Raw genomic sequence first — 22,408 nt, 5'->3', positions numbered from 1 at the left:
GCTCCTCTCCCCTACAGCTCTGACTGCAAGGTCAGACATAAACGAGCTTCATCCTCTCTGTCAATCCCACTGGTACCCACCTGGAGCTGTGGGGTTGAGTTACTTCTGAAAATCAGGCCAGCAAGGAATGAACTCCAAATAATTCGTGGTAACTTGAGGGTGAAGCATACCTACACTTCTGCCATCGAGGGTGAAAGAGATTTAGGAGCCAAGACTGAGTCAGAAAGCCCGGTGGTCCATGCTACCTGGCTTTCAACGGCCACCCCAAAACGATGTACTATTGTTGGGGAGTGGTGCTCTGCAGTTTCTGCTTCTGAGCCCAGGGGCAGCCAGCAGTGCAAGGACCCTGAGGGAGCAAGCAGAGGACAGCATGAGCTTATTGCCCGAGCACACAGCAGTGGAGGGAGCCCTTTGTCCCCATCCCCCCCTCAGTGCAACATCTCTGATTTTTAATTCCCAGATGTGTCATGTCAGATACAAAAGCAGCCCTCTGAGCAGGGACTGAAACAGACCTTCTCCTTTCTGCTCTCTGTCCCAGTCTCAGGGTCATCTCCTGCATCATTCTTTGCAAGATTTTGTTGTATTTCTCATGGCAGACCCACGCTCAATGCACTTCATTTTTCAGTCTTTCCTGATAAGGTTACTGATCCAGCCCTTCAGCATGCTTATTGGTTCCTCTCGAATCCACTTGGATGTGGTTATGATCTGGAGGATTCAGATGCTTGAAGTTGCCCCCATTTCTCTGGAGTCTCCCGCCAACTGCTGAGATGCTGCTTGGTGATGCACAAATATAGCTTCAAGCTTGTGAATTTGCCAGTGAGGTGCGAGTAGACACGTTCAGGGCACCAGGTCTATGAAGGAGCCTCTCCTCCTGCTGTGATGCTCTTGCATCATCATAGAATCATTAAGGTTGGAAAAGACCTCTAAGATCATCAAGTCCAACCGTTAACCATCCATCATTATGAGTTGATGCCACTGGTGTCTTTTGCTAAAAACTGATGATTTTTAACCTGCACGTGGGATCTAACAGCTCTGCTCTGAGGATGTGTGCCTTTGACCAGCCCTGAGCAGTCACTGAGGAATGGCTCTTCCCTCTGGGCAGATGTGCGGGGCCACTGCTTTGCTGTGGGAGCTCACCAGTTTTCAGAGCCTGGCCAGTCCAGACAGTCTGTGTGAAGAGCATCATCTTGTGACTCTGTAATGAGAGCTTCAGCTGCTGGTCTTAAGAGGCATGTTCGTGGTTGTGAAAAGATTGCGTATTATGCACAGGGGCTTTATTTTCCACCCTTTTAAATAGTCTTGTGTTTTCCTGGGATCTCCCTCATGCTCCATCCATGAACTCACTGTTGTGAGTTCTCTTTATATGCAAGAGTATCTCAAGTTACTTCTTCATTTTTGCGTAGGTAGGCAGTCCAACATCCACGTTTGCTTGGCAAGTGTTGTGTTCGGCCACCCTCTCTAACACTGTTCCAGAGTCCAGACTGGCATGCGAGTGCTGTGAATGTAGCTGGGATGGCACTGGGCCTGGCTGTTTCCACTCAGCCTGGATTTCTGGAGCTAAACTCTTCTTGTAGTCTAAAGTTGTTTTCTCTTTCTAATGTCAGAGTCACTGGAGAGGCCATGCTCTGAAATGTCAGACTATTTGTACTTTCTTTTGGGGGTAACGGGTCAGTGACTTCATCTGAAGTTCAGCTCAGACCATTTCTCTTAAAGGTTGGTCCTTCTCAATGTCACATCAGTGCATTCATTAGTTCAGATTTCATCCAAATACGATTTGAAGTGTTTTTAATGATCTTAGACAAAGCTACGATACCTTTCCTCAGCTTTGCATGTTATTTCAGATAGTCCACAGAGACAGGGTGATCGATGGTAAACTTATACTGAGGTCTAGCTGATCTATTACAAGAAGAGCGGGTGAAGCAAATGCAGAAGAGCCAGAAGTGACAGTGTGCACCTTTAGAGGATGGTCACTGGTGTGGAAGGCCAGGTGGGATCTTCCGCTCCATCACAGCCAACTCATGAAGTTCTTTAAAGTACCAGACGTTCTCAGTATCTTCCATATCCACCAACACAGAACTAAGTTTAAGCCTTTTGGTCTATCTGTGTTATCCTGAAGGTTTCTTCTCTCGGATAGGTAGTTTATAACTAGCTCATAAATTAAAAATGCTGGTTTTGTATGTTGCGTATTTCATTTGTTTCCTCTGCTGAATTGCCTGTGTCTGGATGTGAGCTGATCAGTGGTTACACAATCTGCATTCAAATAAGCGGTCTGTAGTTGACAACCACTTATATATATATATGTTTATTTTTTTAAATCCATACCCTGCATCACCCATTCATTAATTTGTGCAAGGCCGTGCAAGTTTCAGATGCACCAGAGCTTACAGGCATCTTGGCAGAAACCTTGTGTGTCCTTTGTTGCAAGTGCTTTTCAGGTCTCACTTTCTCATTCACATTTAGATTTTCTTCTCAGTCTCTTGTAAATGTCTCTCAGCCGTGGGTTTCCCTCGTATTTTTGTCATTATCAGGAGTGGCTGAACTCCCAACAAGCAGAAATTATTGTGCCAGCATTAGAGAACTTGCTTTGGTTTTGTGCATTAGTGCTGCTATCAAGCCTTAACACTTTCTGCAGAGATTGCCATGTTGCCTTGTCTCTGTTCTTTAGTCGCTGTTTTAAGTAGTCAGACTTCCCCACTCGCCTTGAATATCTTCTCCCTCTTTTTTTGAAGTTACTCCCTTTAGAAATGGCTTTAAGTACACTTAGTCTCCCTCTTTCTCAAAGAATTTTGCCTCACATTTGCTTCCCCTCTGGAGAGAAGTTTCTCGTGTGTCACGGGACCGGACTTTCACTGCTGTTATTTCACAGACTGCTTGGACGGCAGCTGGGTTAAGTTGGCTGAGTAGAGCTGAGACACACACACACACACACACATTTATTACCATCTCTCATGGCCTGGGAGTATTTATACCTCTAGAATGTGATGTTTTGATGTCCCTTTTTCACCAAACATTTTCTCCTGAAAAATTTCCTTTTGTGGAGCACCCAATGTCCTTCCCTTCCCCTGCGTAAGGATGACAAAAAGGAGGCCAAATAACATTGACCTGTGGTGCTGTGCTGGTCTGACAGCTGGTTTTACATCCAGATGCTCTGTTCTGATCTAATGCAGAAATTGACCTGGGACTATTTTGTCCAAGACTTTCTGGTTTTATTTTTCCCAGCCCTTTGCAAACAGCCTGCCCAGGGTTGACCTGGCATGTGTTTGGTTCACTAGCTCTCTGCAACTCTGCCTTCATGTGGGTACCAACCTGACTACGTGGGGTAGCCTGCCATGGCACAGCTCATTTCTGAAATTCAAATTTGAAATCGAGAGGACAGACAACATGTTTTCCCCTGTGTTTTTTCCATAGCTCCTTGCTGATGAGCCTTGCTATAGTGCGTGGTAGGGCAGTTGCTCCTCCTTCAGCTCCGTTAATTTGCTGTGCTACACTGCTTCCTCCTCTATTTTTCCAGGAATGTGCAGCCCTTAGGACACAAAATTAAAACACTTCAACCTGACCCTAGAGCTAGTCCTCCAAGTTCACCCATGGATAATGCTCTTTCTCTGGCCACTTCCATAAGTTTCTTGGTGTTTTGGGTAAGCAAGAACATCAGAACCTAGAGCTGTTGTAACGGCGATCAGTAATAACAATTGTGTTCTTTCTGATAGGAGAAGGAGCCCCAGGCAAGAACAAACATTTGGCAATGCAAGCACAGAGCAAAAATTCGCTCCCAAGTAAGCCACCTTCCCTTCACTCATTATCAGCCATCATCTTGCAGCTCTCTGGCAGCTCCTCAGATACAGCTCTTTTATCTATAGCCTTTCCCCTCAACACTGATTAGTTGGAAGGCTGATCATTTTCCCCAGAAGTAGCTGCATTTTTCTAGCCTATATCAACCTGCCTTTTTTTTTTTTCCACAGCCCTCCCTATCATTTATCTACCCCTACTAATGCTGAAAGCTTCTCCAGCTCAGTAGGGGCAAATTTAATTAACCTGCTATTTTCTCCAATTCTCATCTAGATCATTAATGAGTGCCTAATGAGTCTGGGTCTAATAGTGGTCCCAGTGGCCTATCACAGCACATGTCCTCCTCTTGATATATCAACCAGTTAACATTAAGCTTCAACTGGGATCTTTCAGCCAGCAGTAGTCATTCCTTCAATCCAGTGTGAATTGCTGTTTTGTGTAACGTGTCACAAGTGAGTTGGTTGATGCTGTAGTGTGTGTCATCCATCTGCCTGCCTTGCCCCGCCAACTGGAGACGAAGTGTAGGTTTCTGCCTCAAGTCAGGCACTGTGGGGATGCGCCAGCCGGGTCTCTCACCGCGTTGGGCTGATGGGTGAAATGGTTGTACACCAGTGGCCACCACTGCAAGCTGCTCCGTACTCAGCTGGCCAAGCAAGCCCCTGCATGCTGAGGTCCGTCAACACCTGGAGATGGAAGCGTGCACCCTCACGCTGGTAGGTGGCAAGTAAATTTATGTGCCATGGGCTTTGCAGGCAGCTGAGATGAGTCTGAGAACTGCTGTGGCAGTTGCACTTCAGGCGCTGACAGCTCCTGGGGGGGTTTGCCAACTGCAAGAGCTACGCTTGTCCCAGGGACTGGCTGCTGCTGCTGTTTCACTCGCCTTGCTGCTCTCCGGCCAGCTGGAGAAGAGGGGATGCTGCGCTGTGGGAACCAGCCAGAGTCTCAGAAAAGATGAACAGGAGGACACTGAACTGGTTTGATTTGAATTGAGGCAGCGATTTTGAGCAAACCCAGCCGTCAGGCACCCCCGTGCCCTATCCCGTCACAGCAAACCTCAGAGGGACCTTCCAAATCCACATTAGCCCATTCCCTGACAATAGCCTCTGGGCACCAGAAGCTAACACCAGGGCTAAGAGACATGCGTCACCTTCAGAGGGATTTAAACACGTAAGCGGAAAGGAAAAGGAAATAGCTGCTGGATTTTAACAATAGCAAATGTCAAACCGTACATTTGGGAATGGGAAATAATGTAAGGTGACCTCTAGGCTGCTGGGAGAAGAGGTGGAATATTTTGATAATTAACGGGACTTAGGGATTCGGAAAGCATTATCTTAGGGATGAGGGACACACGGTGGCTTCAGCAAAGGATGCTGTCACCTGGGAAGAATGGAGGTCTAGAAGATATTCTATCAATGCAAGAAGCCAGCAGCACAAACGGCTGGAGACACAGGGAGCGTGGGTAGCTCTAGGGGAGGACACAGACCTCCCCAGCAGCCGGACCCTGCAGAGGTAGAACATGGTTAGTGAAGGGAAGTGTGAGGTTTTGCTCAGGGCAGAGGAAGACTTAAGCTTCTGGCACCAAGAAGAAGAAAAGCTACACTGTGGTGATGACTGTAAGAGCGATGCAGGCAGGAGAAGATGCGTATACACATCAGCAGAGACCAGGATAAATGTGGTGCAAAGTCAAGAAGATATTGCCTTGCTTTGGAAACAGCACAGGCTTGGTCTGTGAAGCACTGGGAAGACACCCTTCCTTGAGGTGACATTTTAGAAGTCACTGCAGAATTTGTCCACAATTTCCTTTGTCAGCCTGATTTGCTCTGTGTGCTTTCTCCAGTTGCTTGGTATGTCAGGCTGCTGATGCTTGTTACACGACATTGCTGTGTTGTGCTGGTTAGACCAAGCTGTCCAACAAGGGAAGCTGTTTGGGACTGTGTTCTCTGCAAAAGGTGGAGGTGAAGGGAATTTCACCCTAAATAACATCTGAGAAGGAAAACAGCAAGGCAGAGGCCAAGGGTGGTGAAGCAGAAATGGCAGAATCTAAACCCTGGGTGGAAGTAGGCTTTCCTAAGGATGTGGGCAGTAATGCAGGAGCCTTTCTGACTCTCTAATAAAGGTGAGAGTGTCTGAGTTTGCCTAAAGCTACATCTCTGAAAAAATCCCTAGGGGAGCGAAGGCAGAGATGGAGACACCAGGAGAAAAGGACAACCCAGAATTCCTAGCTTTACTCTGGTCTGTTTGTGGCTTCCCTGTGCGAGATCCCCGGCCTCATTCCTCACACAAGGCTGGAGGGGGTTTGCTGGGCTGAGATGGTTTGCTGGGCAGTTTTTGTGGAGTTTTGGTTCTGGGAGGTAAGGGTACCGACACGAGTACTAAACTAGAGGTTTGTATGCCAAGGCTGGCACAGAGCTTGCTTTTTTGAAACGTGTTGTCTGGATGGTGCCTGCTGGAACCAGCGGGATTTGCTTTCCTTGTCCTTGCTCCTGTCAGAGGTTGCAGAAGCTATTCCCCCAGAGAAAGAAGAGTTTGCTTCCACTTTGGCAGGGAAAAGAGAGCAGGGCAAAACGAGGAGTCATTTTTTTCCGTCTTCAAATCCATAAGATTTACTCTTCTCTTTCCTTGGCTTGCATCAGGTGTGAGAAATTCCGAAGAAAGTAAGTGAATGTTTTGGGATGAGCTTTTTCCGGGCTGTAAGAGAGGGCATATTCTGCCTGTAAATGTATATATTTCCTATTGGGTGCTGTTTTAGTGCCTGATGTTATTGCTCTGAACTTCCAGGTTATCCTGCAGGACTGAGCTTCCCAGGTGCATTTTTGTGATTCTGACATAATTTCTATTCAGAATTTGAACAAATTCTTCCTTTTTTCCACTTCATTTAATTCCTTTGGTGACATGATCCATATTTCCCCCACATCAACAGCTGGTCCATGGTCTCCCAGTGCTGAAGTAGGTGAATTAAGCAAAGATGGCAAATGAAATGGAAAAGAAGCTCGCTTAGTATCATGAAATATTAATAGCCACTTAGTATTAGGGGAAATTAGTCCTGCTGCGCTAAAACTGCCCTGCATGGAATGAGGGAACTGCAGGGTGTGAAGTCTGTGTCCCCGTGGAGATTTGCAGGTCCTGGCTGTAGGATGAACATTGCCTTCAATAAGCTTCATGGTTTGGTTCTTTTAATTAAGTAATATGCTTCAGGGGCTGAAGAAAAACCTGTTCCTACAACATCCCTTTGTCAGACAAGGCCAGCAGTGGGACAGCAATCCCTACCTTGCGTGCTGTGGAAGAATAAGGAAAAGTTATTGGCTTGACAGGGCCGTGGTAGAGTGACGTGAATAGCCAATCCTGGAGAAAAACCAGTCTCGTGGAGTCAGTGCTAAGGAAGTCTTTTGTTTTCTCTGAAATGATCCCGAGTGCTCAAGCAGCTTGCCTTTGGAGGCTGTGAAGTTGCATCTCCAGAGGGGGACACCCGGCTGAGGTGAGACCACGTCCATCAGGAGTGGTTTGTGGACAGTGCCAGTAATCCAGGCGTGGATGGATGTGCAAGCCTCTTCCTAAGGCGCATGCATGGAAACGCTGTCAAAATCGGCTGACAAGATCCTAGTTCTAATTCCTTATAAACATCAGAAAAGCAGGGGAGCCCCAGAGGCAGGGAAGGCCAGTGCCCAGCACCGGTTTCAAGCAGGAAAGCTCAGGAGGTAAGGAGAGGCTGGCCAGTTCGATCTCAGTGCTGTGGGAGAAAGAGTAAATGTTAACATAGCTAGAGACCAAATACGCAGAAATACCATTAATTTCAACTGGTAGATTTCCCAGAAAGTATTCTGAAACCCAGTCAATTTCTCAGGTTTTTTCCTGATATTGTTTTTAAAGATGTTGCTGTTATTTTAATCATATTGCCACAATGCCAACAAGCCCCAGGCATGGACTAATGTCCTGGTGAATTAGATGTGGACAAAAAACCCCCAGTCTCTGCTCATGTATCTGGATTTTCATAATATATTTAGACTTGTGTCAGGCACTTGATTTACTTGGCTGAAAATATACTCTCCATTGAATCAATGGACAGTTATTAAGTGGATTAAGAAACAGGCAGCTAAAAGCTCTCAAAATGCGATTGTTGTTGGAGGATCATTGCTGATCGCTGCTTGCACGGTAGCTTAGCAAGATTCAGCTTTCACCCTGGTGTATCTCACGATTTTCATGAATGATCTGGAAAAACGCATAAATTAGTTGCCCCTAAAGTTTGCAGCTGACTCAAATTTTGCCATGATGAATAATGATGAAGGCAAGTCTCCAATGCAGAGCAACTGCAATTGCTTGGTAGACTGGCAACCGTGAAACAACATGAATCTTAACACAGCTGAATGCTCGGTCATCCGTCTCCGAGTACAGAATGTTGGCCACTCTGTCAGACTGGGGACTGCCTGCTCGAGGGCAGCAACTCCCAGATTGATTGAGGGGCCATACTGGATAACAGGTGATTATGAACATTTAATGCCCTGTAATGGTGAAATGGATGAACGTGCTCCCCGCATAAAGAGAGGAGTCGGAAGCCGGAATAGGGAGCTTTTATCCGCTTTGATTAAGAAGCAGGAGGGTGCCGTAATCTACTGTAGCTGTAGTGAGACCTAAAGGCTGGAAGCTGAACCGAGGGCTTTTGGCATGGAGATCTAGTGCAAATTCCTGGTGGTGTGCTATGGGGTCTCTGAACTCGGGGTGAGTATCTGTTGTAAGAGATGCGGGCAGCTCAGCCAGGGACCGGGGGCTGCTGCCTGTGGTGAGCCTGGAGCCGTGTCTCGGCTGCAGGCTGGGATGCCTTCCCCGCTGCTCGCCTCCTGGTTTCCACACGGACGGGAAGGGGTGTCGTTAGCGTCCTGTTGGACGCTTGTTTAGCTTGGCTTCACGGAGTCTGCACGTCACAGAGAAATATGTTTGTAGAGTTGTGGGTGTCGTGTTTCTTATCTGGCGGGAGTGGATGAGAGCGCTGCAGAAGGGCAGGCAAGCACGTCTAATGCCAAAACTGCAGCGAGACAAAGCCGACACCTGGTAAAGACAGCGGCAGTTGAATTTGCACTCTTATTAAAAACCAGTCCCGGCTTTTATCTGGGAAAGAAAAAGCTATGTGAATGTAGCAGGGATGTGTGCCAGAGAGGTGGGAGGGATGCCAACAGAGACAGGGGAAGGAGGCAGAGCGGGGAGCGTGGCTGGACCGGGCTCTGTCCCACTGTGGGGATGGAGGGGCCAGGGGACTGCTGAGAAACGCCTGTGTCTGCACCACGGAGCCTGCGGTGAGGCAGCTTCGTGGTAGGGACCTCACGTTTCACTGTGATTCAGTTGCTCCACTGTTTGAGGTTTAGATTGGGTATCAGGAAAAATTTCTTTACTGAAAGAGTGGTCAGACATTCAAACAGGCTGCCCAGGGCAGTGGTGGAGTCACCATCCCTGGAGGTGTTCAGAAAACCTGTAGGTATGGCACTTCAGGACATGGTTTAGCAAGCGTGGTTGTGTTGGTTTGACAGTTGGACCGGATGATCTTAAAGGTCATTTCCAACCTTTATGATTCTGTGATTCTGTGGCAGTTCATGGGGTGGTGTGGGGAGCTCTGGTCATCCAGGCTGGGAAAGGAGAGCATCAGTTTGTGAGCAGGGTAGAGAAATACAATCTTCAGTCACCCGTGTCTACCCTCTTGTTTTTGTTTCTACCTGTTCTTTGAAAAAGTGGTTGTGTCTAAAGCTGCAATTAAAATGCTCTCCCTCTTCCCGTCCCGCTTGCGTTGCCTGGGGCACTAGCTCCTGAGCTGTTTCTTCAGCTGCAGGGGTTGTCTGCATCCACGCAGACAACCAAACTGAGGTTGAGGGGGACACTTTTGGAGCATTTTTTCCTTCCGGGCTCTTTCCTAGACTTCATTGCTCCACTCTGTGTTATCTGTAGATAATAGTCTGTAAGCAAAAGCTGAGATAAGTGTCATTTTGGAGGAAAACCGAGAAAAATGCTGCTTAGTGCAACGGGGCTCTTCCAGTGCTGGAGATGTGGGGGTGGGATGTGCAGCTGGCAGGTGGGGTGCAGTCCCAGATGGCGGGGGGGAGCAGGTGTAGATGCCATCTGGAGTTTTACCTCTCCTTTCTGAGTCACTCGCACACAGTGCTTCCACCAGTGCCAGCTTTGGGTAGGCAGGAAACTCTGCTTCTTAGTAATGATGTTTTGAAGCATTCATTCCTGAGGTACTTTGGGCTCCATGGGAGGTCTAAGTCATCTCAAGAACCACAGTTTACTTCCTCTGGACACCTGTTTATCCCTGATTTTTTACAAATATGGCACAGATAATATTAACTTCTGTAGGAGCTAGCTGTGATTCACAATGCATATTTTCTCACTTCATTCTTCACAGCGTGAGGATTGAATGGTGGCAATATCATAGATGATCCTGTTCATGGAATGTGCTGAATGTATCCCATGCAGATAAGATGTAAATGAGGATCGTGACCACTTCGATGCCTTTACCCACTGTGCTGGGGGACCGGTTGCAGCTTCTTTCACTCTGCTTTCTTAGGCAGCCTGGGATCTGCTAGGATTCACTGGCCTGGGTGTGGATTCTAGTCATGCGGCGCTTTGCGGAAGGCAGCGTGGCAGGGATAGCTATGGTAACGCCATGGCCATAGGTGGCTGTGACCTGGAAAACACACGATGTGATGTTTCTCCCCGGCCGTGTGGAAGCAGCCCACCCCTCCCCTGCGCACCATACCTGGTGGATCGGGACCACAGTAGCTGCTTGGAGCGGCTGGCTAAGATCAGTCTGTGACATCAGGTGGATTTGGAGACTTCAGCTTGTACCTGCAGGCTTACATGGAGGTCTGTCTGGCCTTGTTCTGCTGGCTCTCCTGCAGCAAGCCTACCACCTTCCTGCCTGTCCTCACGTGCATGAGATTTTTGCCTCTCCTCCAGCTATTACTGTTGTCTGATAACTGGCACGGTATCATGTCAAACTCGCCTGCTTGGGGCCAGATCCCTACAAATCCCGTGGGCTCTGCTGGGTGTAGAGGCTGGTGCTGAGATTGGCCTGGGGGAAGCTCTGGTGCAGGGACCTTTGCGGTGTCATGCTGGTGGAGGGGACACTAGAGAGGGCCAGGAGCAAGGCAATGCCAAGACTTTGTATTTTCTCGTTAGGAGAGCCGAACGCGACCGTAGTTATTCCAGTATTAAGCAACCATACGTGATCACATCCTGAAAGGGGACACACTTCTGCATATGGTGGGGAAACCAGCTTGCCTCTGAGAGAGAAAAAGGGAATACTGGGAGATTCTGGGTGGGCCAGCAGCATCTGGGACCTACACTGTCTGCGTGGAAAGGACCGGGGCTGAATGGTATAAACCTGCTTCAGAGGCCTTTTCTACAGGAATTCTCCATATCTTTACGTTAAGGTCGTAGGCTTTTCCCTCTAAAAGGTCTAAGCTTTTCCCTTCCAGATATGTGATAGATAGTTGGAAATAGGACAGATGGAAAACATGCAGATTTATTACATCTTGCGCAAGAACAGCTGAAAATTCTGCCTCTGCTGATAGAATTGGCAGAGGTTGTCTGACCTGGTGAGGTGGCAGAGCACAGAGCTGGTGAGAGCGTTCATTGAAGCATGGCCTAGGATGTCCGTAGGATTTTCCTATGCTTATCCATAGGAAACGGTGATAACTAGGTCAGCCTTTCAATGTCTGAGAATAGCCTCATATCAAAGATGCAAGCAAATTTATTCCTCTTTTAACTTAAACCTTTTTAAGGAGCATCTTTAGCCTGTATTGATAGGTAGGGATTACAAAGTCCTTATTTCTGTCAACTACTGCTGCAGCTCGGCTGCTGGATCAGGAAGATGCCACTGCTACAGCCAGCTTACATTTTAAGGTTTGGGCACAGCAGTGCAGGATGGTAATATTTCTACTTGAAGGAAAGTGGATATTTGGGTACATGATTTGTTGCGGTGAGGGGTTTCACAGTAAAATCATAACCACAGACTAGATGGCAGATGCAATTCAACATTTATAAATACAAAGTAATGTACGCTGGCAAACGGCCCAGACCCTTACCTAAACAAGCACAATGATGGGCTCTAAATGGGCTACTGCTGCTCAGCAAAGTGATCTCGGGGACTTTGTGGAGGGCTCCCTGAAAGGCTCAGCTTGATGCCATGCGCTGGCAGGCAGAGAGCAGGAGCTGTAAGGGACAGGGCAGGGCCCCTAAGCCTCTGCAGAAGTCCATGCTGCAGGGGCATCCCAAGTATTGTCCTTCCACCCCTACAGTGAAGAGGACCTGGAAAAGATGCAGCAAAGTACAGCAAAGAAGTCTGGAGCAGCATTCACACAATGACCTAGGGCTTGGAGGAAACCTGAGCGAGTGGAAGGAAGGTTTTTATGGTCTGTTAAGGAGAAAGGGAAGTTCTGCCTCAGGCAGGCCACTGCTTGCGCGGGGCCTGGAGAAGATGCCAAGGCAACGCTCGCACCCTTTGATGTTGCCTTTCCATCTGCATCTGCTCCTGACCTCTGTGTCAGATCAGCCAGACTGGGCCCTGTCTGACTCGGTCCCGCTCTTCTGTGTTCTTGTGTTGCAACGAGGGCTTTTCTGTTTCTGGTTTCCAGGTCTCACTGGGCATTACTAGCCTATAATAATTTATATTAGTGTTATCGTTATACAGGGACCTAATGACTCCTGTGTTTAAATCCCTTGATATTTTCCCTGTGAATGTTTCTCCTGACCTTTTCTTTGACACTCTTTCACACCTCCGTGGCTTGCAGCAACCTTTGAAACTCAGCAGAAGGAAAACCCTCTGGTTAGGGAAGAGACTTTTTCTTTTTTTTCTCTCATCAAATTTGTATTCAAATTGGCTGAAAGATAAACTGTTAACTATCACCTTTTCCTTTCTTTCTCTCCCTGGTGTTGCTGAGGGAAATGCTAGCAAACCACCAGAAGTATAACCCAGCCCAAATGCTGTTAGGCTAAACCGATGGTGCTGCCAGAATGCTGGGAGCTCTGGAGAGCCCCTGGCAGGGGTGGGGAGCAGCCGTGGCCGGGAGCTGCTGTGGCACGTGCCCGTGGACGGACAGAGCTGCCCCGGTGAAGGTTTGTGCTGCACTCAGCCCACGTGATGAATCCTGTAGCTCAGCCCTGAGCGGTGTTGAAGAATCAGCGTTCAAACCCCTCTGGAGATTTGTGAGGATGGAGTCTAAGAATTGCAGGTGATACAACTCGCTTTTACCTTCTTCCCTTAAAAATATCCCTGCAATATTAAATCCAAAAATCACATTAAGGGAGCATGATTTAGGTGGAAAAGATGAACACCCAGAAGTTAGGAAATGGCACATGTATTGCCTCCATCGCCTGCCTGGATGCGTTACGGAAATGGCCTTTCATTTCTGACCGCATACGATATTTGTTCTGCTGAAATCCTGTCTCATTCAGGGCAGAGACTGGATGCACCAAAGAGCAGGACTGAGCCTGTGCTGCCAAAGGGAGTGAGAAGCACCACAGTCCCAAAGGTTAATGGATCTGGTTGCAGTCCCAGAGCATGTGGGATCAGAGACTGTACCTTTAGAAGTTAGAGGTGGGGTTCAGGTGCCTAAACATTGCTGCCTGCTGCCGTTTATATCACACCCAGCTCCAGCTGCTGGAGGAACACAGGTCTAGAGGAGCTGTGTCACATCTGCCCACGCTCATGTTGGCATCCAAGAACCCCAGGGGTGTCTGAAATGGAATTAGCTGCCCGTTTTTAGGCAGCTGGGATTCCGTACCAGAACAAGGCATAGGTGTTTTGGTGTGAGCTGGGGCTCTGAGCTCCATAACGGCCCGTGGAGACGGAGGTGACCCAGTCAGCCGAGCCTGGGGAGCAATTCAGTGCCCCAGAGCAGCGTCGGAGCTGCAGTCAGCTCGCTCGCTCCAATAGCCCCACTGACTCTTTTCCTCAAGAGGGGTGCCCGGCCCCCCAGCATCCCTACGGAGCTACAGATGTGCCACAGGACCTGCAGCAGCCCCAGAATTTTCTGTTGCAGCTGGCTGCCAGGCAGCTGCCTGAGGATGCTTGCAGGGCAGCGGGCACCTGCATGCTGAGATCTGCTCTGCTCGTACCTGCTCTGGGTCCTCGGTTCCCTGGAGGTGTAGCACTGGTTGCTTTTCGCAGGTGTTTGTGGGGTGACAGAGCATCACTCCACTCCTCTCCTCTCCTCCTCGCCCTAAAGCTGCTCCAGCTTGCACCGTCATGAAACAGCCTTCATCTCCGCAGCGGAGGGAGGGAGGAGGCAGCAGAAGGGAGGGGAAACTCCAGCCTGGGGTGAGACTACTCCAAACCTATTCTCCTCCCTCATTCACCTCTCAGTTTGCCTTCAATGTGAAATGCATAAAAGTGCTGCTCTCTTCCTTTGGCCCACATGGCCTCGCACGCACAGACCCACCTTTGGCCGCAGGACAAAGCGGGAGACGCTGAAGCTGCTTTGCAGAGGGTCTTTCAAAGCCGTGTGCTGAATTTCAAACAATATCTGTTCAGAACAGGGAATTAAGCAGCTATAGTGTCTCTGTACTATAAACAAAGGCAAAATGCTGTGTGCATCAGCAAAAGGCTTTGTATTGTAAAGTAGTCTCTTTATGTCCAACCAGGAGAGAATTCAAATGATTATTGACCCTCCACTGTAGGAAAGCCGCATTATAATATCTCCAAATCAATAGAGACAAGTGCAGAGCGGCAGAGAAAGGCCACGGCTCTGCAAACTGCAGAAAATTGCATTTTGCTTTGGCCTCTTAAAAAGTTTGCAAAGCATCTATTAGAGGCCCCCGGAGCCTTTTCTTTCTAATTGCCATGTTTGACAATGTGATCGCACAGGGGACCAGCGGAAAGACAGATAATGGACCCACTTTAATTGCTTCCCAGTTCCATGAGTCATAACACTTTTGAGATGGCAAAGGGGAAGTGCGGCAGTTTGACTGAAGGAGGTTTCTGGCTTTTAAGAAAGCTCTGGAGGAACAAATGCTAAACTCAAAGCCAAATTCTTGGAGGGGCTGAAGGTTCCAGGTACTGGGTTTTCTTTCATCTTTTGCTTTTGACTGGAACTATCCAGTTAAGTTTTAATCACGTTCTGGAAGGGGTAGGAATGGCTTCTCGTCTAAGAGACGAGGGAATGGATGTCGCGCCAAGGGCCTTTTTCTCAGGGGTGGGTGTTAAAGTTGGGTCCATCAGGTGGTGGAGGGTCCGACATCAGTCAGTGGGCAGTACTGGTGGGAGCACACTTTTCACGCAGAGCTCCAGATGACTCATCTGGTCGATCAAGGGAAGGACACTGGATTTGGCACATATTTCTGGGAACAGGCACACTATGGACTGTCTGACCTCCCTCCTCCCTGTGACACCAGTGAATATCTCTTCTACTTCTAAGGGCAGGGTGTGTTTTTCGTGGAAAAGGAAGGACCCCACAGCCAGAGCTGAACCGAGTGCTCCAGGAAAAGAAACGATGGCATTTGTTTGTGCCAGCTGGGCTGCAGAGCAGCTGGGCTCTTTCTGCCAAGGCTTCTGGATTCTTGTCATCTGCCTTTAACCAGGTCTTTGACTTTTCTGCTCAGGGCAGCACCCACTGGGAACCCTCAGCATCAATGATACTTGGTGCCTCCCAAGAGGAGCAGAAGCCCATGACACTCACACTTTTCAGCTGTGTGATCTTTGCCTGGTCACACTCTGAAGAGCTTCATCCTTCCCCCCTGCTTTGTGCCAAGGGAAACAAGCTTCAGTGTGGTGTACAGGACAGCGCGCAGTCTGTGGGTGCTGCCAGGATGGGTCCCAGCCTCTCTGGGGATGGAGTGGTTTGCCTGGGTGCTGCCTTCACCTCAGCTGGACAAGCCCTGGGCCATGGTGGTTGTGAAGGAGGAGAAGAGGATGGAAAGAAGGAGGTCATCAGAAAGGGGGAAGGGCAAGGGGAGGTGAAGAGAACAGAAGAAGGTGGAGCACCTGGTTTGGTGCCAGGGTGCCCGGCTGATGGGTGTTGGAGTGCCTGGTTCCTGTACACGCCTCTGCAGTACAGTCCCCGGATCAGTGCTCCAGCTCCTTCCTCCGCGCTGTGGCCCTGGCTCTGTGCTAGAGCAGGAGGCTCAGCGAGGTGACGCTCCACGCCATGCTGCAGGGCTCAGCTCAGCATCAGGGGCCTTGGGTCTGTGCTTTGCTTCAGGACGCTGGGCCCCAGAACAGGTGCCTGTTTCCAGCGGATGCTCTCAAGCCCTGGGGGCACAGGGCAGTGACACCATTGCCCTGTCTTGATCTTGCAGGGCTTGGTCTAAGGTAGCAGACTGCCTCAAAATATGGGGGTACATTCCAGGCAGGCAGGAACAAGCACTGCTGTGCTTCAGACCATCCTAAAATTGTGTGGCTGTGTTAATGTGGCTTGATGCCAGGTCTTAGCGACATTCCTCCCATGACTCTGCCTTGTGCTTGTCCCTGTCCTAAAGTGGTCGCTTGGTACCTGGTCGGAAAAAGCAAGGTACTGTTTGCCTGGAATTGGATGGGTGAAACTCTGCTGGTGCAAGGTCTGGATGGCTCATGGCACTTGGTGGCCACTGTGGTCTGGGACACACTGGGCACAAGGCACAGTTACTGATTGAACACCAGTGATGGAAAAGCTCCATGGAGGAGCAGGGGAAGGCCAAGGCGTGGTACTTCTGGCTGCTGCCACAGCAGACCCCAGGCTGGCTCGGGAGGAAAGGGTCGCCTTGACTTCCCAATGCTGTCTGGGGACTGCACGTGAACCTGCGCTTGCTTCAGGCCCTGCTCTGGCCGGGGACCCCCTGACAACTGCTGGGTGCTGAGCTTCATCATGGATCAGTCAGGACATGGTTGAGCTGCACGGCAGGAAACTAACTGGAAAAAAGCTTTGAGGGATGATTGACAGTAACTGTCTCTGGTGGAAGGAGCTAATCCGAGCAGCTCATGAACACCAGGTCCCTAATTAAAGCACACAGGCTAGCCCTGCCTGTAATTAATTTCCCTGTGCTGCTCCACTGGCAGCCAGCTATCAGTGCCACTGACTCACAGCTCCCGGCAGCCTCAGAGGCATCGGCGGCAGCAGCAGAAAAGCCGTGGTTCAGAGTGGAGCAGGGTTTGCCCCTTCCCTTCTGCTCCTCTGTGCTGGGGAGAACCCGTCGCGTGCCTGCAGCTCTGCACGCGCCCGGGGGCTGGGATGAGACCTCGCTGCGGGGCCCGGCAGCCCTGTCCATCAGAGAGAGCTGGAGGGGCACGCTCAGGGCACAAGCGGTCGGATGGCCAGAGGGTGCAGGAGCGTGGCTGTCAGGAGGGGTGACACAGGGCAGGGTGGTGTCCGTATGCATGGCTTGTTCTCTCTTTCTCTCCCCATGTCTGCATATATTTATTACGCACTTGCCTCCCCTGGCTGGAGCTGGAACAGGAGTGTTGTTGTGATTCCTCTCCCATAGGAATGGTTCTTTGCGTTCACTCCGCTGTGAGCATGCCGCATACGTAGCAGGCATGTGGGATGCATCTGGGCTGCGGTTGGATTTTCCCCGAGGAGGCTGTAGCCCCCGCGCTGCTGCCAAGGCAGGGAGGAGCAGCGGGGATTGCCGTGGAGCCCGCAGTCCCAGCGCCGTTCTGCTGGAGCAGGTGGTGTTGCGTAGCGAGGTGAATCCCGTTGCTCCAGTGCCACCCCTGCCCCCGTCAGCTGAATCACGGGACTGAAGAAAGAGGCTCCAGAAAGTCCTGTTTCTCTGGCTACAGGCTGTCATTATCAGCTGGAGAGGAATTGTGCTGGTCAGGGAGTTGCCGGCGTTGTTTTAATTTCCCAGGAGGCCCCTCTTGGTGTGACATGTCTGCAGCAGAGGATTTCAGTTGTCTCGTGTTACTTCACTCCATACAATGGGACGTGATATGTCAAAACATGACAAGCCAGCCAGAACGTGTCATAATACTGCACTCAAAACACTGCCTTCCAGGGATGCTCAGCAGCTAATAATATCAGGCTCAAATTATCTCTGCATGCTGAGCTGTTATTTTTAATCCCATGTGGACTATGATATATAGGAGTGTCCTGCCTATATTGGACTGTTGGATCACCACAGATTTATTAGCTGCACACAGTTGAACTATTTTGACTAGACTGAAACTCAGGCCTGGGATCGCAGCCTGTCATTGCAGAAGAGCAACTTTCCCACCTTGGCGTCTCCAATAACTTTGTTATTGCTTCAGTAAATGGTTTGGTGAGATTTCCGTATGATTTAATCCTTTATCGCTGGCGTTTGAAGTTGCTACTTCGATGCAGAGATGATGTGATTTCATTAGCAATGCGATCGCCTTTCAGGCTTTTCTGTGAGATGCAGCCTCTGGTCTCCAGGCTTTGGCCCCACGGGGGCCATCGTGCTGCACTGTGCACGTGTGGCTGGATGCAGCCGGGCTCTATACAGTCTCCTCAGTTTATCCCATTTTGCATTGTAAAACAATATTTTCAGTCTTTCCAGGAAGAAAAAACCTGCCACGACAGCGAAGAGGGAAAGCTGCTTGTTGTCCCCAGGCTGGAGATCCCCAGCGATGGGGAGGAAAGTGTCTTTTTTGCCAGAGGTGCTGTGATGAGCTGGGAAGGAGGCACACGTGTCCCTGCTCACACGTGGTGACCTTCACAAAGGGACCTTCCCGCTGCCACGGTGGCTGCCCATTCCTTTTAGCTTCCATATGAGGTTTAGAGGAAGCAATCTAACTACTGGCTGCTAATTGCTGGTAAAGCACTGCCGAACCTGCCTCTCTTCACTGCCTTCCCCACCACGGGTAGGTCTCTCTGCAGGTCTCTCTTTCAGCTGGAGATTCACCCCAACCCTCCCTCCGAGGTCCACTTCCAGAAGATGCTGCTGCTGCGCAGCCTCTGCTCGTCTCTGCCCATCCTTGGGGCCCTTTCCCAGCGTCCCAGCTGGGGCTGGTGAATTTGGGGAATCAAAACATTTCCTCGTGATTCCTGTGCAGCCCAGCACCTGGGGAAATGGGTGGTCACCCCCATAAGAAAATGTTCCTCTGAGGGGCTCTTCAACCCCAGTGGGCTGCCTGCATGCTTAGGACACATGAAATCCACTTCTGCCTTGCAGACTTTGAGGAATCCCTCAATCAAGCATTGCATGTGATTTTCTTCAACAGCAGCACTGCCCTCTGTGGAAAAAAGTGCTGTTTTCTCCTCTTCCTCGGTGGCTGCACAGATTCAAAGGAAAAAAAGGGGAGAGAGGAGGAGAAGAGAGAATACGTGGCATAAAGTTTGGACCAAGAGAAGGAAAGGATGCTCTTGGTCACAAGACCTCTACAGGCAGGTCTGACCTGTACATTATTCTGGGAAACTCTCGCAGTTTTTTTTTTACGGGAAGACCAGATCAGTCCAAAATTGCTCATGGAAAGTCACAAAGCCACATTTCCATCTTACATTTTGCGTGCAATCTGGGGACACCTGCTCATGTTGGGGAGTTGTTCGACATTCCCAAAAAGCAAGGAGCTGGTGGCACTGCTGCAATGGGACGCAGAGCTGCCTAGGACAACCCTGTGGCTGCAGCCATCAGCCAAAGCTGGGCAGATGCTTTACCGTAGGCTGAACTGTGCTAAATGTGCCCGTGGCAGAGACAAACGGCCCCCAGAAGACAGCTCCTTTGCCCAGCAGTAAGCTCTCTGGAACAGGGCTCGTGTTAGGTGTGCATCCAGGACCCATGGTGCAAATACGTAATGATCACTCTCTCTCGCCACCAAAGTCAGGGGCCTCCCAAGTATGAAAGGCTGAGGAGATGCTCGGACTTTGTCACGACGAGTGTATGTTGATTGTAGCTATTGCGTTGAGTGGTAGAGCATTTTTAATTCTGCATTTTAGTTGTTTGGCTCCCCTGGCATATGTTGTTTGTGGTTAGTGGCAACGCACTTTAGAAGGGTGATTTTCAGGCTCGTCTATTAGTTGCGAAGAAAAGCACTGTCCCATGACCCTGGCTAATTTGCATACTATTTTTGTTATCCTTTAGGAAGCAGACTGCTGATTTTGGTGCTTTGCTTGAACATCCAGTCAGAAGTGGAGTCTTGCCCTGGGGCGTGTGTATGCTACAGTGAACCCAAGATTACAATAAGTTGTCAGCAGCAAGGACTGACAGCAATCCCCACTGAGATACCCATCCAGAGCCAGCGAATCTTCCTGCACAACAACAGGATAACCCTTGTGAGGTCCACCAGCTTCACCTCCTGCCGCAACATGACAATTCTTTGGATCCACTCCAACAACATCAGCCTCATTGAGCCTGGAGCCTTCTATGGGCTCAACAAACTGGAGGAGTTAGATCTCAGCGACAACACGAACCTGAAATCTATCAACCCTGTCACTTTCCGGGGTCTTGTTCACCTCCACACGTTACACCTGGATCGCTGTGGGCTCCTGGAGCTCTCCACAGGGCTTTTTCGAGGTTTGTTCTCCTTGCAATATCTCTACCTTCAGGATAATAATCTTCAGAACCTGCTGGATGATACCTTCATAGATCTCGCAAACCTCACCTACCTGTTTTTGCACGGTAACAAAATCAAGAGCTTGTCAGAGAACGTCTTTCGTGGGCTAATCAACCTCGACCGGCTGCTTCTGCACCAGAACAGGGTCAGCCTGGTTCACCGCCGGTCTTTTCATGACCTTGGGAAAGTGATGACCTTGTATCTGTTTAACAACAACCTGACCGTGCTCACAGGGGAAACCATGGCTCCACTGGTGTCCCTCCAGTACCTGCGCTTGAATGGCAACCAGTGGATCTGTGACTGCCAGGCCCGGTCTCTCTGGAATTGGTTTAAGCAGTTTAAAGGGTCATCTTCGGAGCTGGAGTGCCACCTTCCCCCCCGCTTGGCAGGGAGAGACCTCAAAAGGCTGCAGAGCGCCGACTTGGAAGGGTGCGTCGACTCCTTCAACCAGATACGAACAAGCGTTTTTAGCACTAAGACCAGGTCTGGTAAACTGTCAACCGGGGTCCCGCCTCTCGCCTCCCACAACGGCTCCCCGAAGTGCTGCCAGCCAGAAACGGATAAGTCTTTTATTTACGAAGCTAAAGGCAAGGCAGGTCCTTCTTCCCACAGCAGCCGGCCTTCCTCCAACAACCCTCTCAAGGATAAGGAGAACATGTCCAAAACCAAGTATGTTGAGACGGACCCTTCCAAAAATGGCAGCAACAAGCAGATAAATGATTCCCCCTTTGGGACCTTCCCCAGCATTGTAGACCCTCCATTGACCAAGTTGAAACCAGAATTTCTAGAGCCTATTGAACCTTCCACAATCCCAACCAGAAAGAGGCAGGGCTGCTCTAAAAAGAACAAATCAAAGGCCCAGTGCCGCCTCACCCAGCAAGCAAACAGCTCCACGTTACAGCTCAGCCTAAGCCTTTTGATCCCCCCCTTGGTGTGGAGCTTACTGTTATTCTGCTAAAATTAACTCTTTTCCTGGGTTGATGACACTTTAATACTAGACTTTTGCTGACCTCCATAAATGTTGCAAACAAAAGCAAAACTACCATCCACCCTGAGAAAGCTTTGTTACACAAAAGTTAACTGGATGCCTTTATAAAAAAAAAAAAACAAACCACAAAAAACACAAAAAAGACAAACACCGAGATGTACATAATTTATTTGTCCTGAAACCTGTGAATTATACCTTTGGTCTTCGGAACTGCACTTGCCCACAAAGCAGCTTTTGCTACAGCAGATGGTAAAGAAATATGGTTTATTTACAGGAAAGAAAAAAAAAAAAGTGTAAGAAATGCTCTGAAAAGAATGTCTAAAATCTGTTTGTAACTTGACATCACACTGAACAATATTGCAGGTTCCCATTTGCAGAGGTAATGAATTTGATGCTGTTTTAATCCTATGTTTATTAATATTGCAGTTTTTCCGTATTCATTCCATCACACCATGTTTATGGGCAGCATTTGTTAAAGAATGCTACCTTTTCCTTCACAAGATTGCAGTATATATAGATATGCATTTTATTTTACTTGTGTACAAGTATACAAAAAAATATAAAATAAAGATTTCTTTTTCCTAAATGGTTGTCATCTGCAAGGCATGAAGTACGCTAACCAGCTAAAAAGCTGAAAAATTAAAAGGATGTTGAGCAATCCATGATCTGAAGGCAGTCTGAGCATTTAACACGACAGCAATAAATAAGACATACTCGGTGTGGTTATGCAATCTTTAACTGGTGCCAGCAAAGAGCTTTCTTGCGTGAAACATGCTCTGCTAATGCTCCTGTTTCTCTTCGGACTGTCTCACGCATTCGCCCCGCGTCATTCATATTTCAGGATGCTCAGAATAGCAGGAAATATTATCCCAGCCCTTTGGAGCTGAGGACTCCAGGCTGCAGGTAGAGGAACATTAGTAAGCAATCCCAAGAAGTCGGGCAGGGCCGTTTTTCTTTGATATGCACAGATGACTGGACTCAGCTCTGTGATGAATGAACCAGAAGGTACTTCCAGAGTGGAGCAGAACTCAGGCTTGCATTTATGAAATAGGGTGTATCTCCTCAAACAGGCAGATCCTGGCCACAGGCTGGCTGTGCTGGAGAGCTGGTGTCTATTCCTGGCTGTACCGCCAGTGCTTTGTGGAGTCACTGTGCAAGTGGCTTCA

At 49.2% G+C, this 22,408-nt stretch overlaps 1 protein-coding gene across 1 annotated transcript in view; it reads left to right on the top strand.

The window, feature by feature from the left end:
- Positions 1 to 21,917, top strand: part of RTN4R (reticulon 4 receptor) — a 78,071-nt gene extending 56,154 nt beyond the window's left edge. Inside the window, exon 2 of the mRNA XM_075434127.1 lies at positions 19,783 to 21,917. Within this exon, the coding sequence (XP_075290242.1) occupies positions 19,783 to 21,212 (1,430 nt within the window). The 3' untranslated portion in view covers positions 21,213 to 21,917. The remainder of the gene's footprint in view (positions 1 to 19,782) is intronic.
- Positions 21,918 to 22,408: the final 491 nt, after the last annotated feature.

The sequence above is a fragment of the Opisthocomus hoazin genome, chromosome 12 (assembly GCF_030867145.1).
Source record: "Opisthocomus hoazin isolate bOpiHoa1 chromosome 12, bOpiHoa1.hap1, whole genome shotgun sequence".
Lineage (NCBI taxonomy): Eukaryota > Metazoa > Chordata > Aves > Opisthocomiformes > Opisthocomidae > Opisthocomus > Opisthocomus hoazin.
The sequence above is the reverse complement of the archived record's forward strand: the minus strand, read 5'-3'. Positions and strand labels throughout refer to the sequence as shown.